Source organism: Saccopteryx bilineata, chromosome 4 (genome assembly GCF_036850765.1).
Source record: "Saccopteryx bilineata isolate mSacBil1 chromosome 4, mSacBil1_pri_phased_curated, whole genome shotgun sequence".
NCBI lineage: Eukaryota > Metazoa > Chordata > Mammalia > Chiroptera > Emballonuridae > Saccopteryx > Saccopteryx bilineata.
The window spans coordinates 173204618-173224676 of NC_089493.1; the positions used below are offsets into that span (position 1 = coordinate 173204618).

Genomic DNA, 20059 nt, shown 5'->3' on the forward strand with positions numbered 1-20059 from the left:
TTAAGATCCATTTCTTCTCTTTGTCTCCCCCACCCTGCCCCGGTTACTTCTAGTCAACAAGAAGAAAAAGCCAGAGCAAAGGCTAAAAGAGAAGCTGCAAAGGTAATCTTCCTGATGAATGCTAATGCTATGCCTTGCCATTTTTTCCCTTTATGATAGCATTCTAGATCTCTCATTAGTGGAAATGTTTTCCTCTTCAATTTCCATGCCTGAAGTGAACAAAGAAAATTTGTAACCTGAGGAAACAATGGTCTTGTTTAGAAGTTTCCAGAGTATAAATTTTATTGCAAAGATAATTAAAATTTTGAGTTTCGTTTCATAAAAATTGGAGTGTTAATTTACTTTGGAAGGGATATTTGACTTTTCTAAGATTTCTGTTGTCAGGCACAGATTATTAATATCTATCTTTTTTTAATTTTTAAATTTTATTTAGAAAATATATAATATAAATCTTCACAATTAAATAATTCCATTTTATGTCATTCAAACCTCTATTCTTTCTAATAGAGAGTATAAGACCTCTCTATCATTTACATTAGTCCAACTTATGATATAAAGTACACAAATACTTATCATATTTGTTTTCTGTCACCTCCCAAGTATGGAGCAAATAATACTGTTCTCATCCCAAATTAATAACTATTATGACAATTTTGATTCTCTAATTATTTTTAATCTACTGTATTTTTCTGCATGCTTTCATAAGTTTATACTCTTACAAGTAACAAAACAAAATTTGTCTGTATGTAGATGTTGGATTACTTTCATATTAAAGTTATACATAGATTTACCTCTATATATTGTATCTCCTAGCAATAGCTACAAAGCACAAACCTAATAATTTATTTGGGAAAGTTGACACAGTTTAAAAGATTACCTTTCCATTAACTCATTTTCTCAGTAATATTTTTTCATCCAAGTTGTGACAAATGAAAAGGTTTCCTTTCTTTCTGATGAAGGCTCAGAAATATTCTGAGTTCCTCTCCTTCTAGACCTGTTGAATTTTCTCATCTTTGATCTTTCATCACTTTTACAGACTGTGTGATATGCAACACAACACATGCACACACACATATATTGTTCTTTATCAACTGTGTCAGCCTTCTTCTACAACGAGATTATCCACACCCTCAGGGGAGCCATGATCCTCGTTGGCACCAGGATAGTTCCAAGTCCATGATAGGACTTGTTGATTAACTGCTACGGGACTCAACATTTATTTTTCCCTCTTACTCTATATTACTTATTCTTTGCTGTTTTCCCATAATAGGCAAAAGTGAAGGAAGGGTAGAAAACAGCTCTGATAAAATATTTTCTTCCTTTGCCAGGAACTCTGCAGTGAGTTTCGGGGCCAAGTGAAGAATGGAATGCTCATCTGCACCAGGGAGACTGACCCTGTCCGTGGCCCCGATGGCAGAATGTATGGAAACAAGTGTTCTATGTGTGCCAGTGTGTTGTGAGTATCCCCCCCACACACCAGATTCCTTTATCACTGATCATCCTTGAGTCTCAGTTTCTCCAGAAATACGTAGAATGTAGAACCTTGGGTTGTAAGCTAGGTAACTTTAAAAGCATGTGGACAAGACATTCGCTCGTGCTGAATGGCATAGTGACAATGTTATTCTCTACCTGGTCTTCCTCCTATCTTCTAATTAAGTCATGGGAAAAGGTCTTCCTTTAGCGCCAAAATGTCTTCAACACTTGATACTCGTCATTCATAACAAAGAGAGAGCGGAATCTTGAGAATCTGGGTGGGATGATCTCTTTAGTCTCTCACGCCCCTGACATTTTATGATTCTATGAGTGTATTTAGATGCTGGTAGAGGGAAAACCATTTGGGCAGAGGTCTGTGGAGCCAGTATGTAAACATTGTGAAAGTAACCCGAATAAGAAACGGACTAGAGAGAATTATATTTATTCTTTCAGGGACATTGCTATACACAGATGAAATAAATACTTGGAGGAGTTGTTTATTGTAGAGGCAGGCCCATGTCAAAGATGTTTATTAAAATGTGTCCTTGGTAAGCCAGGTCCAGGGCCTCACAGGCCATTGTTTTGCCCAATGGGACCAGAACTCCATGGTATGGGACGATACAGAAGCCAATGACATGTCACCATGTCTGGTCCTTCTCTTCCTTAAACTCCTAATTCCCTACCAAGCCTCATGCTAAAGTACATGTTGAGAAAAATACTTAAATAATACTCACTGAAAGAGATGCAAAGTTATTGTTTTTCCTCAACTTTCACACACCCAGTCCAGTCTTAAGTACGAGATCGGAGCTCCCTAAAGGAGAGATCAACAGGGTAGACCAGGACCCAGTGGGCTGAGATTCAGGAAATCGAGGTTTTTCTCTCACCTGCTGGATTTTCTCGTGCGGTGCTGATGACTAGGTTAGACGTAATCAGTGCTGAGGAGTTTTCCAGCCTTGGTATGCTCCATGTTGGTAGGAAATGGCACAAATGTCAGAATTGTAGGCTCTAAATATTAGTTATAGAATCTTCTTGTCACACTCTAAACCTTGAATTTTAACTTGACTTAATGCCATTAAAATAGTACTTACAGTTTTTATTTGAGAGTGAAACATGTTGATTTTTTTTTTTTTTGACAGAGAGAGAGACAGAGAGGGACAGATGGGGACAGACAGACAAAAAGGGAGAGAAATGAGAAGCATCAATTCTTTATTGTGGCACTTTAGTTGTACATTGATTGCTTTCTCATATGTACCTTGACCAGGGGGCTACAACAGACCTAGTGACCCCTTGCTCAAGCCAGTGGCCTTGGGCTCAAGCCAACAACCTTAGGCTTCAAGCTAACGACCATGGGGTCATGTCTATGATCCCATATTCAAGCCAGCCACCCTGCACTCATGATGATGAGCTCGCACTCCATCTGGCAACCTCGAGTTTTAAACCTGGGTCCTCCATGTCCCAGTTCGACACTCTATCTACTGTGTCACTGCCCGGTCAGACACATGGTTGATTATGATGATGGGCCTATTATCTGACTTGGTTTCATCCCTTGCTTTCATCATTGATGTGGTAGTTATTTAAATAGGGAAAGTTTCACAATTAAAAATATAAAGGCCATTGAGACTTATTTCTTGTTATTGGTTGAAGTCACAGATGGATAGATAAAAGACCACCTGAGGTTCACATTCTGATAAAAATAGTATGCTAGTTTTATTTTTTAAAGGGTATTGGGAACTATTGAATTTATCTGCATTGATGGGCCAAGTAATAGCACCTCTTGGACTAGATAGACCTATACTGACGATTGAATGTGACCTTTGGTCTGGGAAATCTTCATTCGTCCTGAAGGCCCATTACCAAAGAGAATGAGAAATTATATTTAGCTCGTATCTTCTTTTTTTAATTTCAGCCGACTTGAAGAAGAAGAGAAGAAAAATAATGGCAAGGAGGGGAAGGAGAAAGGCGAAGCTGAGAAGGTTAAAAGAGAAACAGTACAGGTAGTTATTCTAGGTCCTCAGAGCCTCCTGCCTATTCCATTCCTTTCTCTAGCTACTAGAGACCATGTATGTTCCTTGACTCTCGGACCCCTTTTGTCATCTGCAAAGCCAACGACATCGCATCTCTGACCGTTCCTCTGTCATCATGTCTCCCTCTCTCTATCTCGTCTGTCTCACTCTCCTAGCATTAAGGACTGACCTTTGTGCCTGACCAGGCGGTGGCGCAGTAGATAGAGTGTCAGACTGAGATGCAGAGGACCCAGGTTCAAGACCCCAAGGTCGCCCCTTGAGCATGGGCTCATCTGGTTTGAGCAAAGCTCACCAGCTTGGACCCAAGGTCACTAGCTCCAGCAAGGGGTTACTTGGTCTGCTGTAGCCCCAAGGTCAAGGCACATATGAGAAAGCAATCAATGAACAACTAAGGTGTTGCAACGAAAAACTAATGATTGATGCTTCTCATCTCTCTTCGTCCCTGTTTGTTTTGTCCCTATCTATCCCTCTCTGACTCTCTCCCTGTCTCTGTAAAAAAAAAGACCTTTGTGATTACATTGGGCACACTAGAATTATCCAGGATAATCTTCCCACCTTTAATCACATCTGCAAAGTCCCTTTTTCCCTGTAAGGTGGTAGAGTCACAGGTCCTGGCCATTAGGGCTTGTACAAATTTGGGGGTCTGGAGCTCTTATCCTGCCTACCACAAATCTTACAAAAGGAACAAGAAATTATTCTTCAATTATTCTTCTTTATATCTCTCATAGTACCAAGCAGAAAATAATAATTGCATTGAACTGAAGGTTTTCTAGTGAGATATGTAACAACAATCTCATATTCCAAATAATGTGTAACCTGGGTCTCTGAGAAGCAGCTTGGCTAGTATGAACCTCGGCATCACCTGTTCTATGCATCCATTATGTTTGGGGGCATTAAATCATGGTTTCCAAAGGGGTAGTGTAAGGGAAGTATTCTAATATGTAGTTTCCTGATTCTTACATCCTCCCTCATTTGCAGGAGCTGTGCAGTGAATACCGTAACTATGTGAGGAACGGCCGACTTTTCTGTACCAGGGAGAATGACCCCATCGAGGGCCTGGATGGGAAAATCCATGGCAACACCTGCTCTATGTGCGAGGCTTTCTTGTGAGTAGAGCTTCAGCCACGGCTCCTGCTGTTTGGAGGAGATACCTTCTTCTGGGGCAGGCAACAGAGATACTATTGAAGGTTTTGTCTAGGAGGTAGAAAGTGAAGGCTATCTTCACATTGAGTTTAGGGATTTTCTACTATAAAGCCATATAGTCCCTGGCCAGTGGGCTCAGTGGTAGAGCATCAGCCTGGTGTGTAGATGTCCTAGGTTTGATTCCCAGTCAGGGCACACAGGAGAAACGACCATCTGCTTCTCTACTCCTCCCTCTCCCCCTTCTCTTTCTCTTTCTTTTCCCCTCCTGCTGCCATAGCTCAATTGGTTCGAGCATATCAACCTCAGGTGCTAAGGATGGCTCCATGGAGCCTCTGTATCAGGTGCTAAAAATAGCTGGATTGCTAGCATGGCCCCAGATGAGCAGAACATTGGCCCCAGATGTGGGTTGCTAGGTGGATCCTGGTCTGGGCTCATGTATGAGTCTGTTTCTCTATCTCTCCTCCTTGCACTTGGAAATGAAAAAAATAAAGAGAGAGAGAGAGAGGAGGAAAGAAAGAGAAAGAGAGAGAAAGAAAGGAAGAAAAGAAGGAAAGAAGGAAGGGAGGGAAGGGAAGGGAAGGGAGGGAAGGGAAGGGAAGGGAAGGGAAGGGAAGGGAAGGGAAGGGAAGGGAAGGGAAGGGAAGGGAAGGGAAGGGAAAGGAAAGGAAAGGAAAGGAAAGGAAAGGAAAGGAAAGGAAAGGAAAGGAAAGGAAAGGAAAGGAAAGGAAAGGAAAGGGAGAGAGAGAGAAAGGAAAGGCCATATAGTTAATGCATTTTCTTGGACTGTTTTCAGTGTTCTGAAAAGTACTTGACTTACCATGAATGGAGGACCATGTGCTAAGGGACCTTTGCCCAGAGTTAATAGCATATAAGAACTGGGATTTCTGTTCTCTGCCTACATATCATCACGAATAAGCTAACAATGTAATCACTGGGCCAAACTGAAAATTTGCTGACATCTAGTCATTATCTTTAAGTATCCTAGCTGCAGTCCAGGGAGAAGGATAATATCTTTCTTTTCTAAAAGAAATGTAGTGAAGATTTATTTCCTGGCTCACTGTGGCTTGTGTGCCTTATTCTTCAAGCAACTCTAAAAGCAAGATGAATAACACGGAGGGTGTGCATCTACCTTTCTACTTCCAGGCTGAGTTGGTCAAGCTATGGAAGGAATGAGCTCTCTCTATCTGGAGCAAGTTCCCCTTTAGGGTCATGTGTCCTGGGTGCCAGGAACGATTCTTTCCCCGCTCTCTCTTACAGCCAGCAAGAAGCAAAAGAAAAAGAAGAAGCTGAATCCAGAGCAAAAGTCAAGAGAGAAACTGGAACGGTAATTGTCCTGGGGTGTTGGTCCTACAATGAATGGATGCAGTTTTGCCTATTGTCTTTAAAAATAATTCATGAAATTTCTGGAGGCCTTTGTGAGAGAACTCAAGGTTCATGTAGTCCAGGGGTTGACAAACATTTCTTAAAAAGCTGGTAGATATTTTAAATTGTGGCTATTCAGTCTCTGTCACAGATCCTCTAGTTTGCTGTTGTAGCTCTAAGCAACTGCAGATCCCATGCAAATAAATGGGCATGGATGCGTTTCAATAAAACTTTATTTATATATATATATTTAAAAGGTAGTGGGGCAGACTTTGCTCTCAGGAAATAGTTCTCCTGGCAAACCCCTGGTTTACTTCATGTCCATGTTTTTAAATGAAGATTTAAAACAGAGAGAAGGAAGCTCTTGCTGAACAAGGTAGTGGGAATATTGATTTCAGACTCCGTATCTTTATATTTCCAAGTTCTCGCAATGGAAATGTGGAAGCAATGGACTTTAAACCTAGACTCGCCACCACCAGTCTAGCGTTGTTTCTAACATGCTGTGTAGTTTTAGATGGCCATGCTGGGTCGAACGACATGTGTTTCTTGCTTCACCTTTAGATATTTCTGGTGCCAGCATTCTGGGAGAATAATAAAAGAAGCAACTTTCCCAAATAATATTTTCTTGATTTAAAAAAGACTGAGTCCAGGTCAGTTTTTCCAAGTGTGTGGTTATTTCCTCGACCCCATCAAAAAGTCTTAATATTAAAAGTAATTTCCAAAGCAAAGCATCATGCTTGGAATTCTGTATGGTTGGTTTGATTACCATTTTTATTTCCCTCAATTGGGAGTCTGAGTGTAAAAATAGTATGAGGAGCTCATAGGATTCACTTTTCAACCTCTGCAAGAGAAGATTCAGAATAAGACTATTGCTCTCATGTCGTATTTCTTTTGGTAGCTCTGACCAGTGGGAATCCAGCAGTGAGCCTAAAGCACAGCTAGCAGGAAGACTCACTTTTATCCTCATTGAGTTTGAACTTGAACTAAAAGATATATACAAACGAACAAAACAAACAAACAAAACCCCACAAATTCAGCCCTAATTGCTACCAGTAAATAACTCTATGATCTTAAGTCATTTGCTTATTTCTATCAATTCGTCCCATAGCTCTGGGGCTTACATTTACTGTTAACAATATGATATAGCTGTCACCATATTAGTGCTTGTCCAGACATTCCTGGAACATTATGTCAAACTCTTTAAGAAAGGGGAAGAATTCCGCGTGAGAAATGGTACAGATGGTGGAAACAGAATGACTGAAGCACGGGGGGGGGGGGATGTTTGGCTCTTGGAAAGGAACAAGGGAATTAACGGGATAAGGACAGGAAAGCTTGCTCCAAGTCTCTGAAGGACTCTTGTGGAAGAGGAAACATTCTCAGATTTTCCGAGGGAAGTGACACACTTTGACTTTGCCTCCTAGTCTGCGGGAACATACTCATCCTAATAGCAACAACATCTTAGAAAAATCAAACCCTAAGAGTAGGAATCCTGTAGGATTTATTATTTTCTAAGATCCCCCCAAAGTAGCACTATAGCTAGTTTGTGAGAACTATCTAATGGAAATTTTGGAGTAAACTATATGGAGGGTAATGGGATCCTTATTACTGCAGATGTTCCTATGCAAATTAGATAACTTCTTGGCAGGAACGATGCAAAATCGTTTGAGATATGGCATGAATGGTTGAACGAGATAAACTTTGAAGTTTTATCTAAACCTGATTTTTTTAAAATCTATGACATATTCAGTATTGTGGGGTTTTTTTTTATTATAATATAAGAGATGGACAATAAAACCCCGTGTGAGAAATGTGACTAGTCTTCAGAGAACCCACTTTACTAAAATATTCTTGCTTGTTTCTGATTGCAGGTTCAGTCTGAATTCAGGGGGAAACCCTCAGTGAAAAGAAAGATAACCCGTCTTTTAGGTCCTGTGTGCCTAGTAGGAATTGAATGACACAGCTGCCAGGGGGAAAAACAACCCTTAGGTCATTTTCTCTTTTTTCCCAGGAAGGCACATAGTAGGAACTCAATAAAGTAATTTCCAAGAAAATACCCAACCTCTTGCTTTCTCTCCTCTTTTTAGGATACGTGCAATGAATTTCGGAGCCTTTTGCAAAATGGAAATCTTTTCTGCACACGAGAAAATGATCCTGTGCGTGGCCCAGATGGCAAGACCCATGGCAACAAGTGTGCCATGTGTAAAGCGGTCTTGTGAGTGCACAAAGACCCCCCTCCGCTGCGGGTCCTCAGAGCTGGGAGGCTAAGAGCTGGGAAGATAATAAATATGGAGCTTGTCCTTTCCTTACATAGGAAAGCAACAAGTGACTATTTGTAAAGCCTTTGTAGGTGAATCTTTCTTGAAAGGTTAAGATTTGCAATTCTAGAGAAACAGACAATATCTTAGACCTTTACAGTCTCCATTAGTTCTGGGGCAGAGCCTATTAAGAGATCGCAACATCTTTCTTGATAGAGTGGTAAGTCCTTTGCTGTGAGTTGGATCCCTTCTCTGGATTATATTGTAATTCCCATTGGGCAGAAAACTCATCAATGTTAATAGCAATCTAATTCCTCTACTTTCATTTTGAACAATACCACATTTTCAGGAAAGAAAAAGTAGCTCTTGAGACAACGTTTGGAAGTACAACAGAAATATTATATTTATTATTCAACAGCCATTTACTGAACAATACAATGTATAATGTGTATCGTTGTTATACAAAGATGAATGAGTTTTCCTAGAAAGCATATATTTATAGTTCACTAGAGATTAGACATGGGCATTAGTTAATACAGTACAATGGGGGATTGCTAACTGAAAAATGGTGTAGACAATGTGTTATGCTCCTTCCGGAAAGGGAAAGTTAATAGTTTATGAAGGAAGACAACTGGACCTTATTACTTGCATAATATGTGGACAGTATTGGAAAGAATGAGAGGCAAAGAGAACAGCATAGATAAAGATCTAAAATTAAGAAAACCATTGTATGTACAGTAAAGTGCAAGTTATTTAATTTTGTTGGAACTGAGCCACGTCACCAGCTTGGAATGCCAGAGCAAGGAACTTGAAGTCCATCCTATATAGATTGGAAAACTGCTAAATATCTTTAAGTAGGAGAAGAAGTGGCGTAAATAATGGTTTCTTTAGGAAGGTTCATATGTCGGCAGTAAAAAGGAGAATAAGAGAAGGAAGGGGCTAAAACAAAGAATGCTACAGGTGGTGGCAGGGGTTTGCAATGAGCCAGTGTAAATAACTAGAGCAAGGGAAATAGGGCAGAAGGTGAGTGGGTCAGGACGGGAGACAGTGTGAAGGTGGAACCAGTGTTATGTGGCAACAGCTATCTGAGCTGAAAGGGAGAAGCAGTTAGAGGTGACTCCAGTGTTTGTCATAAAAGGTAGAGAACCCAGGAGAAAGAACACATTTGGTAGAGAAGATACTGATTTTTGGACCTCTTAAATATGAGACATTTGAGAGAAACACCTGGAGATTCACAGTGAGCCTTTATGAAATGCTCATTAATGGCTCACCTGTTCTTGCTTGTGATTTGTAAATATTGGTTTCCTTCTACCGCAATGAGGGCTTTTCCAGGCAAAAGGACTCCATGTACTTTATCTTTTTTTCCTTTTTTTAATCTTCAAAGAGGACTTGCAACATAGTAGATGTTCAATAAGTGCTGGTGAATTCTATACTGATCTAACTTGGTCAAATGATGAGAAATTTGCAGACATGAACTCCGCTCTCTGTAATCTATTATCCCCTCCCTCCCACTTTCTAATTTCCAGCCAGAAAGAAGATGAAGAAAGAAAGAGGAAAGAAAAGGAGGATCAGAGAATTGCTACAGATCCTGTTTCCAGTGGCGGCGGAGGAGGGAGAGCTCCGGTGAGAGAGCCTCTCATTTCCTAACCAGAGTGGGCTCCGCTCCGTGGCGGCAGGAGCACAACGTAGCCTGTGGTGCAAGGGGTAGTGCTGGGTTGGGAGGTGTCCTTGGAAGAACCAGGGGTGTCCTCTCAAAACTGGAGGGTAATACCCCAGCAATTTTTAATCTCTCTAGGGCTCATTTTTTAAAATTATTTTTAAAATGATTTTATAGATGGGTAAAAGGAAGCTCAGCAGCTGTAACAAATTCCTACTAATAGCTTAAAACACCACAAATTGATTACCATGTATGGAGTTCAGAAGACCTAAATGGGTCTCATTGTGTTATAAACAAGGTGTGAGTGGGGCAGCGTTCCTTTGTGGAAGAGCAAGGGGAGGATGTTTCTTGGTCCTTTCCAACTCTAGAGACTGCCTGCCTTCCTTGGCTTGTGGCCATCTGAAATCAGCAATGGCCAGTTGAACGTTTTCCATGCCATGTAACTCTGACACTGGTTCCCCGTTTCCTCTTATAGAACCTTTGTAAGTACATTGAGTCCACCCAGGTAATGCGAAAATAATCTCTCCATTTTACAATCACTAAGCTGATTAGCAACCTTAATTCCATCTTTGGTCTTAATTCCTTCTTGCTGTGTAAGCCAACAATTGACAGGTGCCAGGAATTAGACTGTGGAAGTCTTCATGGGCCATGATACTGCCTCCTACAGCAAAGTTCAGTAGCTGCCTGACTCTTGAGTCAAGATCTTCAAATTTTCTTCTTATTTTTTTTCAAATACAAGCAAAAGTTTATTTAGAGAGTCACAGAGGTAGAAGAAGTGAGCCGTGGAAGAAGTGAGCCAGCTGGGCTATGTGGGCTCAGGGAGCAAATGATAGAAACACAAGAAGAGCCCTTGGAGCTTAGGAGAAAGAGAAAGGCAAGGAAAATGTGCCTGGAAGAAGGGGGTGGGCAAAGACACAGAAAGACACAGGCGTGCCTCCAAAATCTTCTCTTTCTTTCTTTCTTTCTTTCTTTCTTTCTTTCTTTCTTTCTTTCTTTCTTTCTTTTTTTTTTTTTTTTTTCAGTGACAGAGAGAGGGATAGATAGGACAGACAGGAACAGAGAGAGATGAGAAGCATCAATCATTAGTTTTTCGTTGCGACACCTTAGTTGTTCATTGATTGCTTTCTCATATGTGCCTTGACGGTGGGCCTTCAGCAGACCAAGTAACCCCTTGCTGGAGCCAGCGACCTTGGGTCCAAGCTGGTGAGCTTTGCTCAAACCAGATGAGCCTGCGCTCAAGCTAGCGACCTCGGGATCTCGAACCTGGGTCGTCCGCATCCCAGTCCGATGCTTACCCACTGCGCCACCACCTGGTCAGGCAAAATCTTCAGACTTTCAAGCCCAATCAAATATTGTGTGAAAACATTTCCAATGTTGTCTTTCCTTTCCAGGACACATGTGATGAGTTTAGAAGCCAAATGAAAAATGGACAACTTATCTGCACCCGAGAAAGTGACCCTGTTCGTGGTCCAGATGGCAAGACTCATGGCAATAAGTGTGCCATGTGTAAGGAAAAGCTGTGAGTATTTTCCAAAAATGGGTCTTTCATTGTGAGTCTTAAGGCATAATGATCACATCCATCAGTGTGAGAAAATGACATGTTTTTGAAGACAGATTAGTTATTAGTGAGTTGTCCGCTTTGGTTGAAATGTTTTTTTTTTCATTTATTTTTTTCTTATAGGGAAAGAGAAGCAGCTGAAAATAAAAACACTGGAGACAGGAGCAATGAAAACCAGGTAATATACATTAACACTTAAATTTGGATGGTTGTTTCGTATGGTTAATTTATCAGACAAATATTTATGAAATGCCTACACTGTTGCAGTGATGGATATAATGTAAATGAGAAAGACATGGCCAGATCTTGCAAAGAAATAGCATGCTAATTAATGCCTAAGAGCAACCTGATGCATGTACCACACATTTATAGGACCGGTGACAATTGTCAAATTTTTGTTATCAAAAGAATTTCTTTACTGAAGTTTTGAAACAAAAACAGAAACATAAAACCAAACAAATAGATACTGAAATTACAAACAAGAAAGCAAGTGTTAAAGGCGAGGAGCTCACAATGATGAATTCTTGACTTGGCATTGCAGCGCCATCTTGTGTTCAGTTTTGGGCCTTAACACATGATGTTTACACCAACACAGAATCTGATCCAGTGCAGCCTCTTTTAATCCATCTGTAAACTCCTGTTGGAAAAGTAAAATAGTGAAATTTCCCCAGGAAGGCTTTCCCTTTAATGAGGCAACTTTTCAGTAGGCCTATACTGACTAAACAAAATGAAACATTAATAGTAATTATCATTTAAATAATAAGCTGAGACCCATAAACATAAACAATAATATAGTGGTTACCAGAGGGGTGGGGTGGGGAGGACAAATGAGGCCAAATCTATGATGACAGAAGATGGTTTGACTTGGTGGTGGGCACAATGCAATATACAGATCATGTGTCATAGAAACCTATATGATCCTGCTAACTAATGTCACCCCAATCAATTTAATATAAAATATAAAATAAAAAGAAAATAATTAAAAATAATAAAACATATGTTGGGGATATCATATGCATTTTGGTAACTGAATATATGCATTTTGGTAACTGAACAATTTTATGAAAAGGTATTATCATCCAATTTTAATTATAGCTGTATATTAGCCATTTATTCTATTTGTAACCTTGGTCAATTTTTTTCATTATTTATTACCTACTTCAAGAGTGGCAAACAGAAAATGCTCTTGATGTATGTGTTTGTAGAAAATGTCCAGATAGTGTATGTATGTGTCACTAAGAGGGAGCTGTGGTCTTATCTACACGTGCAAAGTCAAATAAATTTTAATTTGCATTATTCTACTTAAACTTCCCCTAAATCCATGCAGTGGGCGGTATTGTTCCAATTCTACAGTTTAGAAAAATGTGGAGAGATTAACTACAGACAGATAGTGAATAGAAGATCCAGAAGTTGCACCCATAAAGCAAAGCTTGAAATACAAGAAGGTAGATGCTATTGTAAACATCTATGTATTGGTATGTTGGGCACCTGGAAAAGGAAGCCGTTCTAGTAACTTCCAAAAATGATAGCTATGAGACATTTTCTAGTAACTTCCAAAAATGATAGCTATGAGACATTTAATGTGTTAACCTGTTATTGAATTCTAGAGACTTTTTTAAATGCTCAAGAAAGTAGGTCTAGAGTTGTTTATGGGCATCACGATTTAAAGAAAGAAGGATAACTATAATTTAGATTACTAGCAGTATTTTTAAGGTCATCTTCCCACTTCTCTACTTTGGCTCTTTGGGCTTAATGGAAGGTGAAGACAAACTTCTGTAGATGTCCAAAGCTTTCAACAGAGGCCAGATCCTGTGGACTCAGTTCAATGGGCTTCGTTTTAAGGTTCTTATTTTTCAATACACAAAAAGGACAGTTCCATCTTCTCATGAATAGCTAAGAGTTTTATTCTCTGCTAGGTAAAAGCAATGCCTGGTTGTGAGTTTCTGATCACAAATCCGACATTGATTTAATCTCTCCAAAACTTATATTTTTTCATCTGTAAAATGGGGATAATGCATGTTTATCTTATAGGTTTTTATGTCAACTATAGGGAAATCTATTAGAGCACACAACAAAAAAAAGTGCCTGGCTTATCATGCAGATTTGATTTTAAAAGTTTTCAAATTGCCATCGAGGAGCAAAGCTAAACGTTTACATATTATTATGTTTTGCCCAAAGAGCGTCTGTTAGTAGTTCATTCTAGGGCTTTTTTGTGTGTGTGGAATAATGAGTACAGTTGTCAAGAGACAGGTTGGGGGCTCGGTCTAATAGAAAACTGTATAAAAATGGGATGGGCTGCCTTAGGAGGGGGTTAATTTCCACTTGAGCAGGACAGTTATTTTGAGAGGGATCCTCTGGAGAGGATTCTAATGTCCTGGGCGGATACTGAATAAAGTGCCTTCCATCTCACATTCCATCTCGTTTTCTCTAGATTGTTTTATTTCCCCAAGTGTCCTGAGTTTAGATCTTACCATCCAATCCCATTTTCAGCTCTAAAGATCCGATGATCGTATTCACATCTTTCTTTGCTTTCTGTGGGCAGGATCAGTGTCACGAATTCCGGAGCTTGGTGAGAGATGGGAAGCTGATCTGCACCCGAGAAAATAACCCCGTGCGAGGTCCAGATGGCAAGATGCATGTCAACAAGTGTGCAATGTGTCAGACCATCTTGTACGTGAGGATGCTCATTGATGGTTTGATAGGGTGTACCTGTTGACCAAAAAACCCCCACCAAAAAACAGATCCTCTTAACTTAAAATTTCAGGCACTTGACATCATACATTGCAAAGATAATAATAGCTCCTCACTTGAGAAGAAGACAATACATTTCTAAAGCACTTTAACAAGAAATTTTTATTTTGATGTCGATCAGTTTAATCATACAGGGAGCATGTAGGGAGGCGGGGGAATAGCTATTGGGTTGTTCCCAAATTATTGACTTTCAAAGAAAAAGATTATCAGCTAATGAATGTGGGACAGGCCAGTTCACCTTCCAGAGCTTCAGCTCGTCCTGTCTGTAAAGGGAACAATGATCTCACAATTCAGTTTTGATAGGGATGTGAGGAGATAGTATTTAAAAATGTGTATCAACTTTAAAGCACTAAAACTAAATAATGAACAATTGATAGTGGAGAATTTAGTTAGAAATTTAATAAGAAAAATTGAAAGGGGGACATTAAGCAACTCTATATGAACCCCATAAATATTTATAGATTCTACTAGAAGGGGATAGTCATGGCCTTGGAGGGTCCTATCATTCTGACGATATTGTCACAGAATTTAAGAGAATTGATAGCATTGGCACAAATTATGAATATTCAAACTAGTGGAACTCATTAGTGAAAGAAGTGTTTTAGATTATTTTTTAAATGTGAAAAAACAATGTTTGACTTGTTAATGTTTAGAACTGGAGAAATACCGGTTAAAAAATTTTCAATAATAACTCTGGGAAAATAACACTATCCTTTTTTTATTCTGCAGTGACCGTGAAGCTAGTGAAAGAAAAAAGAACGAAGAAAAATCCAATGACAAGCCTTCAAGTGGCGCAAAGGTTATTTCTTAAAAGATATGCAGAAAACTGTTTCACTTTTCATCCTCAGATCTTAAATTCAACTTCAGTTTTGGGATAATGAAGATGCTAATCTTTTGCCACAAAGAAAATTGATTTTGCCCCGATTGTCACTTTGGATATAATAAGATTTCTTTTCCTGGCTTTGAGGTTTAATGTTTTTCTCCATCTTGAAGAGAGTGCTATAGCATGTCAATTATTGCTTTAGTCTCTCCTCTTGGGAGAAATGTGGGTTGAAAATTACCACCTCACTTGCATGCTTCTCTTTGACCCTCAATGTGAAATGTGGCTGTTGACATTGATTTTAACAGTCCAGGTAATATAAGCTAATCTCAAAGCCTCCCCTTTAGCTCCTCTCTTTGATGTCTTTTTTTCTGTTTTCTCCAGATCGGTTTCTCGCATCAACAAATCAATAGTGTGCATGCATGAGGTTGCCTTTTCTGTTTGCTTTTCAAGACTGCCAAGAAGACATCATCATTCAGTCCTTTAACAGTGATAATCCATCTCGTTTGTAGAGTTAGGTTGCCATGAGAATGTCCTTTGGTCGAGGGTGCACCTCGTGTGGAAAATGGGGAATAGGAAGGATGGAAAGAAAGGGCGAGGGAGACACGAAGGTTTATCAAGTGTTGTTTTATGTTTCCTGCATTTCCAGGACCAGTGCAGAGAGATTCAGAAACAAACGGAGAATGGAAAGTTGGGGCAGTCTGGGCATTCCTTGGCCTCCATTGCCAGGATCAGTGCAGTGAGTCTGAGCCCAGAGCCAAGAGAGGACCTCCTGAAACCACATTCAAGAAAACTGCCGAACCAGGAGGAACACGGCGTCTTCACTTCTCCTTTTCTCATTCTCTAGGACGAGTGCGGTAACTTTCGGGCATACATGAGGAACGATGAGCTCTTATGCACTCGAGAGAATGACCCCGTGCGTGGGGCTGATGGAAAGTTGTACAAAAACAAGTGCTACATGTGCAGAAGTGTCTTGTGAGTGAGAAGATCCTGTTACCTCCCCTTCAGTTTGTTGGGAAACTGCATTTTTAGGAACTGCTGTTTAATAAATGTGTGCTCATGAACTATGGGGTCCTTAAAATAAGTGTTGGGATTCAAGGCCCTTAACTTGACAACGCCTGATATAGGAGAAAGACTGCTTGGATTTAGAAACAAGGAATCCAGGTGTCAGAGCTAACCATGATATTTATTAGCTGTCACTTAAAAACTTTTTTTTTGAACTCTCAGGATCATAGTTACAAGAAATTATTTCAGATGTTTGTTCCACAACTAGATCAGACTTAACAGAGCAGTCTTTTTTATTAAAAAAAAAAAAATACAGGTTTTTACATCCCAAAATATATGAAGTTAATCTCCATGGCTAAGGAATTTATTTTTGGGACAGGGTTTCTAGATTATTCTGATGAACAACCATATTTAGGAACAAATGAACATGATAGATAATGATGGTGGCAATAATCCCGATCATCATCTTCGTCATCATTCATTTAGGTCTTCATAGAACATTCTTTGAGGAATTACCAATACTACCCTTTTCTATGTTCTACAAAATCTAAGCTCAAGGATTTTAGCAATTTGTCCAAGGTTACGCATCTACAAAGTGGTGAGAGCTCTAAACCGGAGCCCAGCTGTGTACTTTTCTTAACATATCACCCTGGTCACTCTCTATATTCTAGGTCTTAAACATAGAATGTTCTATGGTTCTATCATATCTTGTTAAATTGCTTAACTTCCTAATGGAAGTTATAGGAGCTAGTCTTTGTGAATATAACTGTAAACTACTTTTTATGTTCTTCCTTAGTCAAAAAGAAGCTTTGGAAAGAGCAAAACTTCAAGAAAAACCATCCCATCCTAGGTCTTCCACTGAGGAAGATAGCCCACTTTTCTCCACTTCTTCTCTGGTAAGAATGACTCTTCCAGAAAAGCTACTTATTAAATTAATTTGCTTATTGTGTGTGTGTGGAGGGCGGGGTCTGTTGCCACTGGCGCTCTATAAATCTCATTGCCAGAGAAAGGCCGGGGAAAGTTTGACTCAGTACAGCCTCAAGTCCTTTGAGGATGAAACATCGTTCCTGTTTGGTGAGAGTTCTGGGATTACTCACCAGCACATTGTTCTGTGCTCTGTGAGATTATTAGTCCCACTCCAAACCAATTCAGTACATTTTTGACATTTTAAAAAGAAGATGGGTAACAGATGCGACTTATCTCACATGTGGTCAGACCAGTAGTCAGGAGACTCCATTCTGTAAGTTCACCAGACCAGAAAGGCTCTGGATCCAGCCTCCCTATACTCCCACTGCCCAAACTAAATCCTTTCTCCAGGAGTCTAGAGCACTGTGCTGAGCTTGGCCACACTTGTGAAATTCCCACCAATCAGTAATCCACAGTAGTTAAAACTTTCTATTTAAAATAGAGCCTGGTGGCTATTGCAGTGTACACCTTAGTGTCAGTTAGCCTAATTGGGTCACTTGTTCAGAGCTTTGCCAAGGTCAGGAGCAGAAGGGAGAAAAATATGAGCATGAAGTAGATGCACAAAGGGAATCTCAATTTGGGTCCTAAAAGGGAGATTTTAGTACCTAGTGAGAAAAGGAAAAGAAAGATATGAAACATAAATTTTACCTAAATATTTGTCCAATTCAGGTAGCATGATAGATGAGTGGTACTAGCAAAATATATACTAATTGCCTATTTCAACTAACTTAAGGGATCCTACAGTAGGGATCCCTGAGCATAGGGAAGAGCTGTTCACAAAATCTATTCTTTTCCCGTCAGCTTTATTGAGCTATGACGTACCACACTGTGTAACAGAGGCGGATTAAGGTTGGTTGAGGCCCCGGGCACAGAAGACAATATTGGGCCCCTTACATTAGAAAAAAAGTGTAAAGTTGGGGTTTTGCAGGGCCCTTCAGAAGTTGGGGCCCAGAGCATGCGCCCGGTGTGACCGCCATTAAATCCGCCTCTGCTGTGTAAGTTTAAGATGTACAAAGTGTTAATTTGATACACTTACATTTTGCAAAATGATAACTACTATAACATTAGCTAACAAAGTCACCATTTATTTATCTTTTTATGACTTAAAACATTTAAGATCTACTCACTTAGCAACTTTCAAGTGTATAATACAGTATCATCAGCTATAATCACCCTGCTGTATAGTAGATTACCAGACCATATTTTTCTTGTAACTGGAGGTTTGTACCCTTTGACCAATGTCTCCCCATTTCCTCCAATCCCAGCCTCTGGTAACCACCAATCTGCTCTCTGTTTCTGTGAGTTTGGCTTTTTCAGATTCCTCATGTAAGTGATAACATGCAGTATTTATTTCTCTTCGTCCTGCTTATTTCACTGAGCACATGCCCTCCAGGTTCATCCAAGTCGTCTTAATGCAGGATTTCTTTCTTTCTCATAAATGAATAATATTTCACTTTTCACCCCCCCCCCATACACATACATCTTCTTTATCTAGTCATTCATTGACAGGCACATAGGTATATTTCGTATCTTGGCTATTGTGAACAATAAAATCTTTTCTTAAAAAAAAAAAAAAGACATTTTGTAAGTGGTCACACCTGAGATATTAGCACCTAGGTCAAGAAATTAGATATTGCCAAAGACCAGAAGCCCCTTCATGCTTCCTCCTAATGTCCAATCAAGTTTTTGGGGTTTTGTTGTTGTTGTTTTGTTTTGTTTGTTTTTTTACAGAGACAGAGAGTCAGAGAGAGGGATAGATAGGGACAGACAGACAGGAATGGAGAGAGATGAGAAGCATCAATCATCAGTTTTTTGTTTGACACCTTAATTGTTCATTGATTGCTTTCTCATATGTGCCTTGACTGGGGGGCTACAGCAGCCCGAGTAACCCCTTGCTCAAGCCAGCGACCTTGGACTCAAGCTGGTGAGCTTTGCTCAAACCAGATGAGCCCGCGCTCAAGTTGGTGACCTTGGGGTCTTGAACCTGGGTCCTCCGCATCCCAGTCCGACAATCTATTCACTGCGCCACCGCCTGGTCAGGCCCAATCTAGTTTTGAGTTGAACTTTCTCTTGAAGAAGGGAACCACATTTATTACCCATTTTGTTATCTATTTAACCATCCATTTATTCATTATGCAAATATTTTTTGAGCAACTACTGTTTCCCAGGCATTATTTATGTGTAGGAGAACAATAGCCATAAGTAGAATAGACCCTCTAGACTCATGGAGGTTATTTAGGAAGAACATGGATAATAGATAATGTGAGTGAATATGTAATTGCCAAGGGGGAAATAAAATAGAAAAATGATATAGTAAATTCTGGGATACAATTTTAAGTATGTTATATAGGAAAGAGCTCTCTGGGAAGGAGACATTTGCACCAGGGATGAAAGGAATTGATTTCATGGGTGTAAATGAGGGAAGAGCATTTCAAGACAAGGAACAGCAAAGTCCTAAAGAGAGTGGAGTCTAGGACAGTTGAAATAGTGTGACCTCAGAGATAGCTGTAGGGCAGGAACTCATTAAAGTTACAGGAAGTCATGCTATATTGGATTATAAAGCATTTTTGACATGGTGGCTATTATTCTGAATGAAAATTTTGAAATGAGGAGTGATGTGATCTGATTGATGTTTTAAAAGAGTAACTCTGTTCACTGTACTGAAATTACACTTCAGGGACGCAAGAGTGAAAGTTAGACAGCTAGTTGGCCATAGCAGTCATCCACAGACGAGGTAATGTTAGTGAATGAGGTAGTAAGTGGCGGAGGCCAGGATAGGTGGCTGGATCCTGTGTCCATTTTGAAGATGGAGTCAGAATTTGTTCAGAGTTGATGGACTATTTAAGGAAAAGAGAAGCATCCTGTCCTTGTTGCTTCTTTGATATGCTTTTTCTTACTAATTTTGAACCTTGTAGTAGCAGGTACCTGAAAAATGCTTAACATATATGTAGTTTAGTCCTGCTTTTGTCAGTACAGAACGGACTTGCCTAAATTCTCCCCCAGTCTGTCAATATGGAATTCACCGCAGTCTAAAAAGTATCCCAT

The 20059-nt window shown here is 39.8% G+C and overlaps 1 protein-coding gene across 2 annotated transcripts in view; it reads left to right on the plus strand.

Annotated features, from left to right (window-relative positions):
- SPINK5 (serine peptidase inhibitor Kazal type 5) overlaps positions 1 to 20059 on the plus strand; it is a 64131-nt gene that overhangs the window by 35288 nt on the left and 8784 nt on the right. The window contains exons 14-27 of one of the 2 annotated variants that reach the window (XM_066272910.1): positions 54 to 102; positions 1329 to 1456; positions 3380 to 3467; positions 4476 to 4603; positions 5898 to 5964; positions 8087 to 8214; positions 9784 to 9880; positions 11306 to 11433; positions 11596 to 11650; positions 14015 to 14142; positions 14953 to 15022; positions 15693 to 15782; positions 15891 to 16018; positions 16845 to 16944. In XM_066272910.1, coding sequence (XP_066129007.1) covers positions 54 to 102; positions 1329 to 1456; positions 3380 to 3467; positions 4476 to 4603; positions 5898 to 5964; positions 8087 to 8214; positions 9784 to 9880; positions 11306 to 11433; positions 11596 to 11650; positions 14015 to 14142; positions 14953 to 15022; positions 15693 to 15782; positions 15891 to 16018; positions 16845 to 16944 — 1384 coding nt within the window. The remainder of the gene's footprint in view (positions 1 to 53; positions 103 to 1328; positions 1457 to 3379; positions 3468 to 4475; positions 4604 to 5897; positions 5965 to 8086; positions 8215 to 9783; positions 9881 to 11305; positions 11434 to 11595; positions 11651 to 14014; positions 14143 to 14952; positions 15023 to 15692; positions 15783 to 15890; positions 16019 to 16844; positions 16945 to 20059) is intronic. The other variant, XM_066272911.1, reaches the window with a different exon arrangement.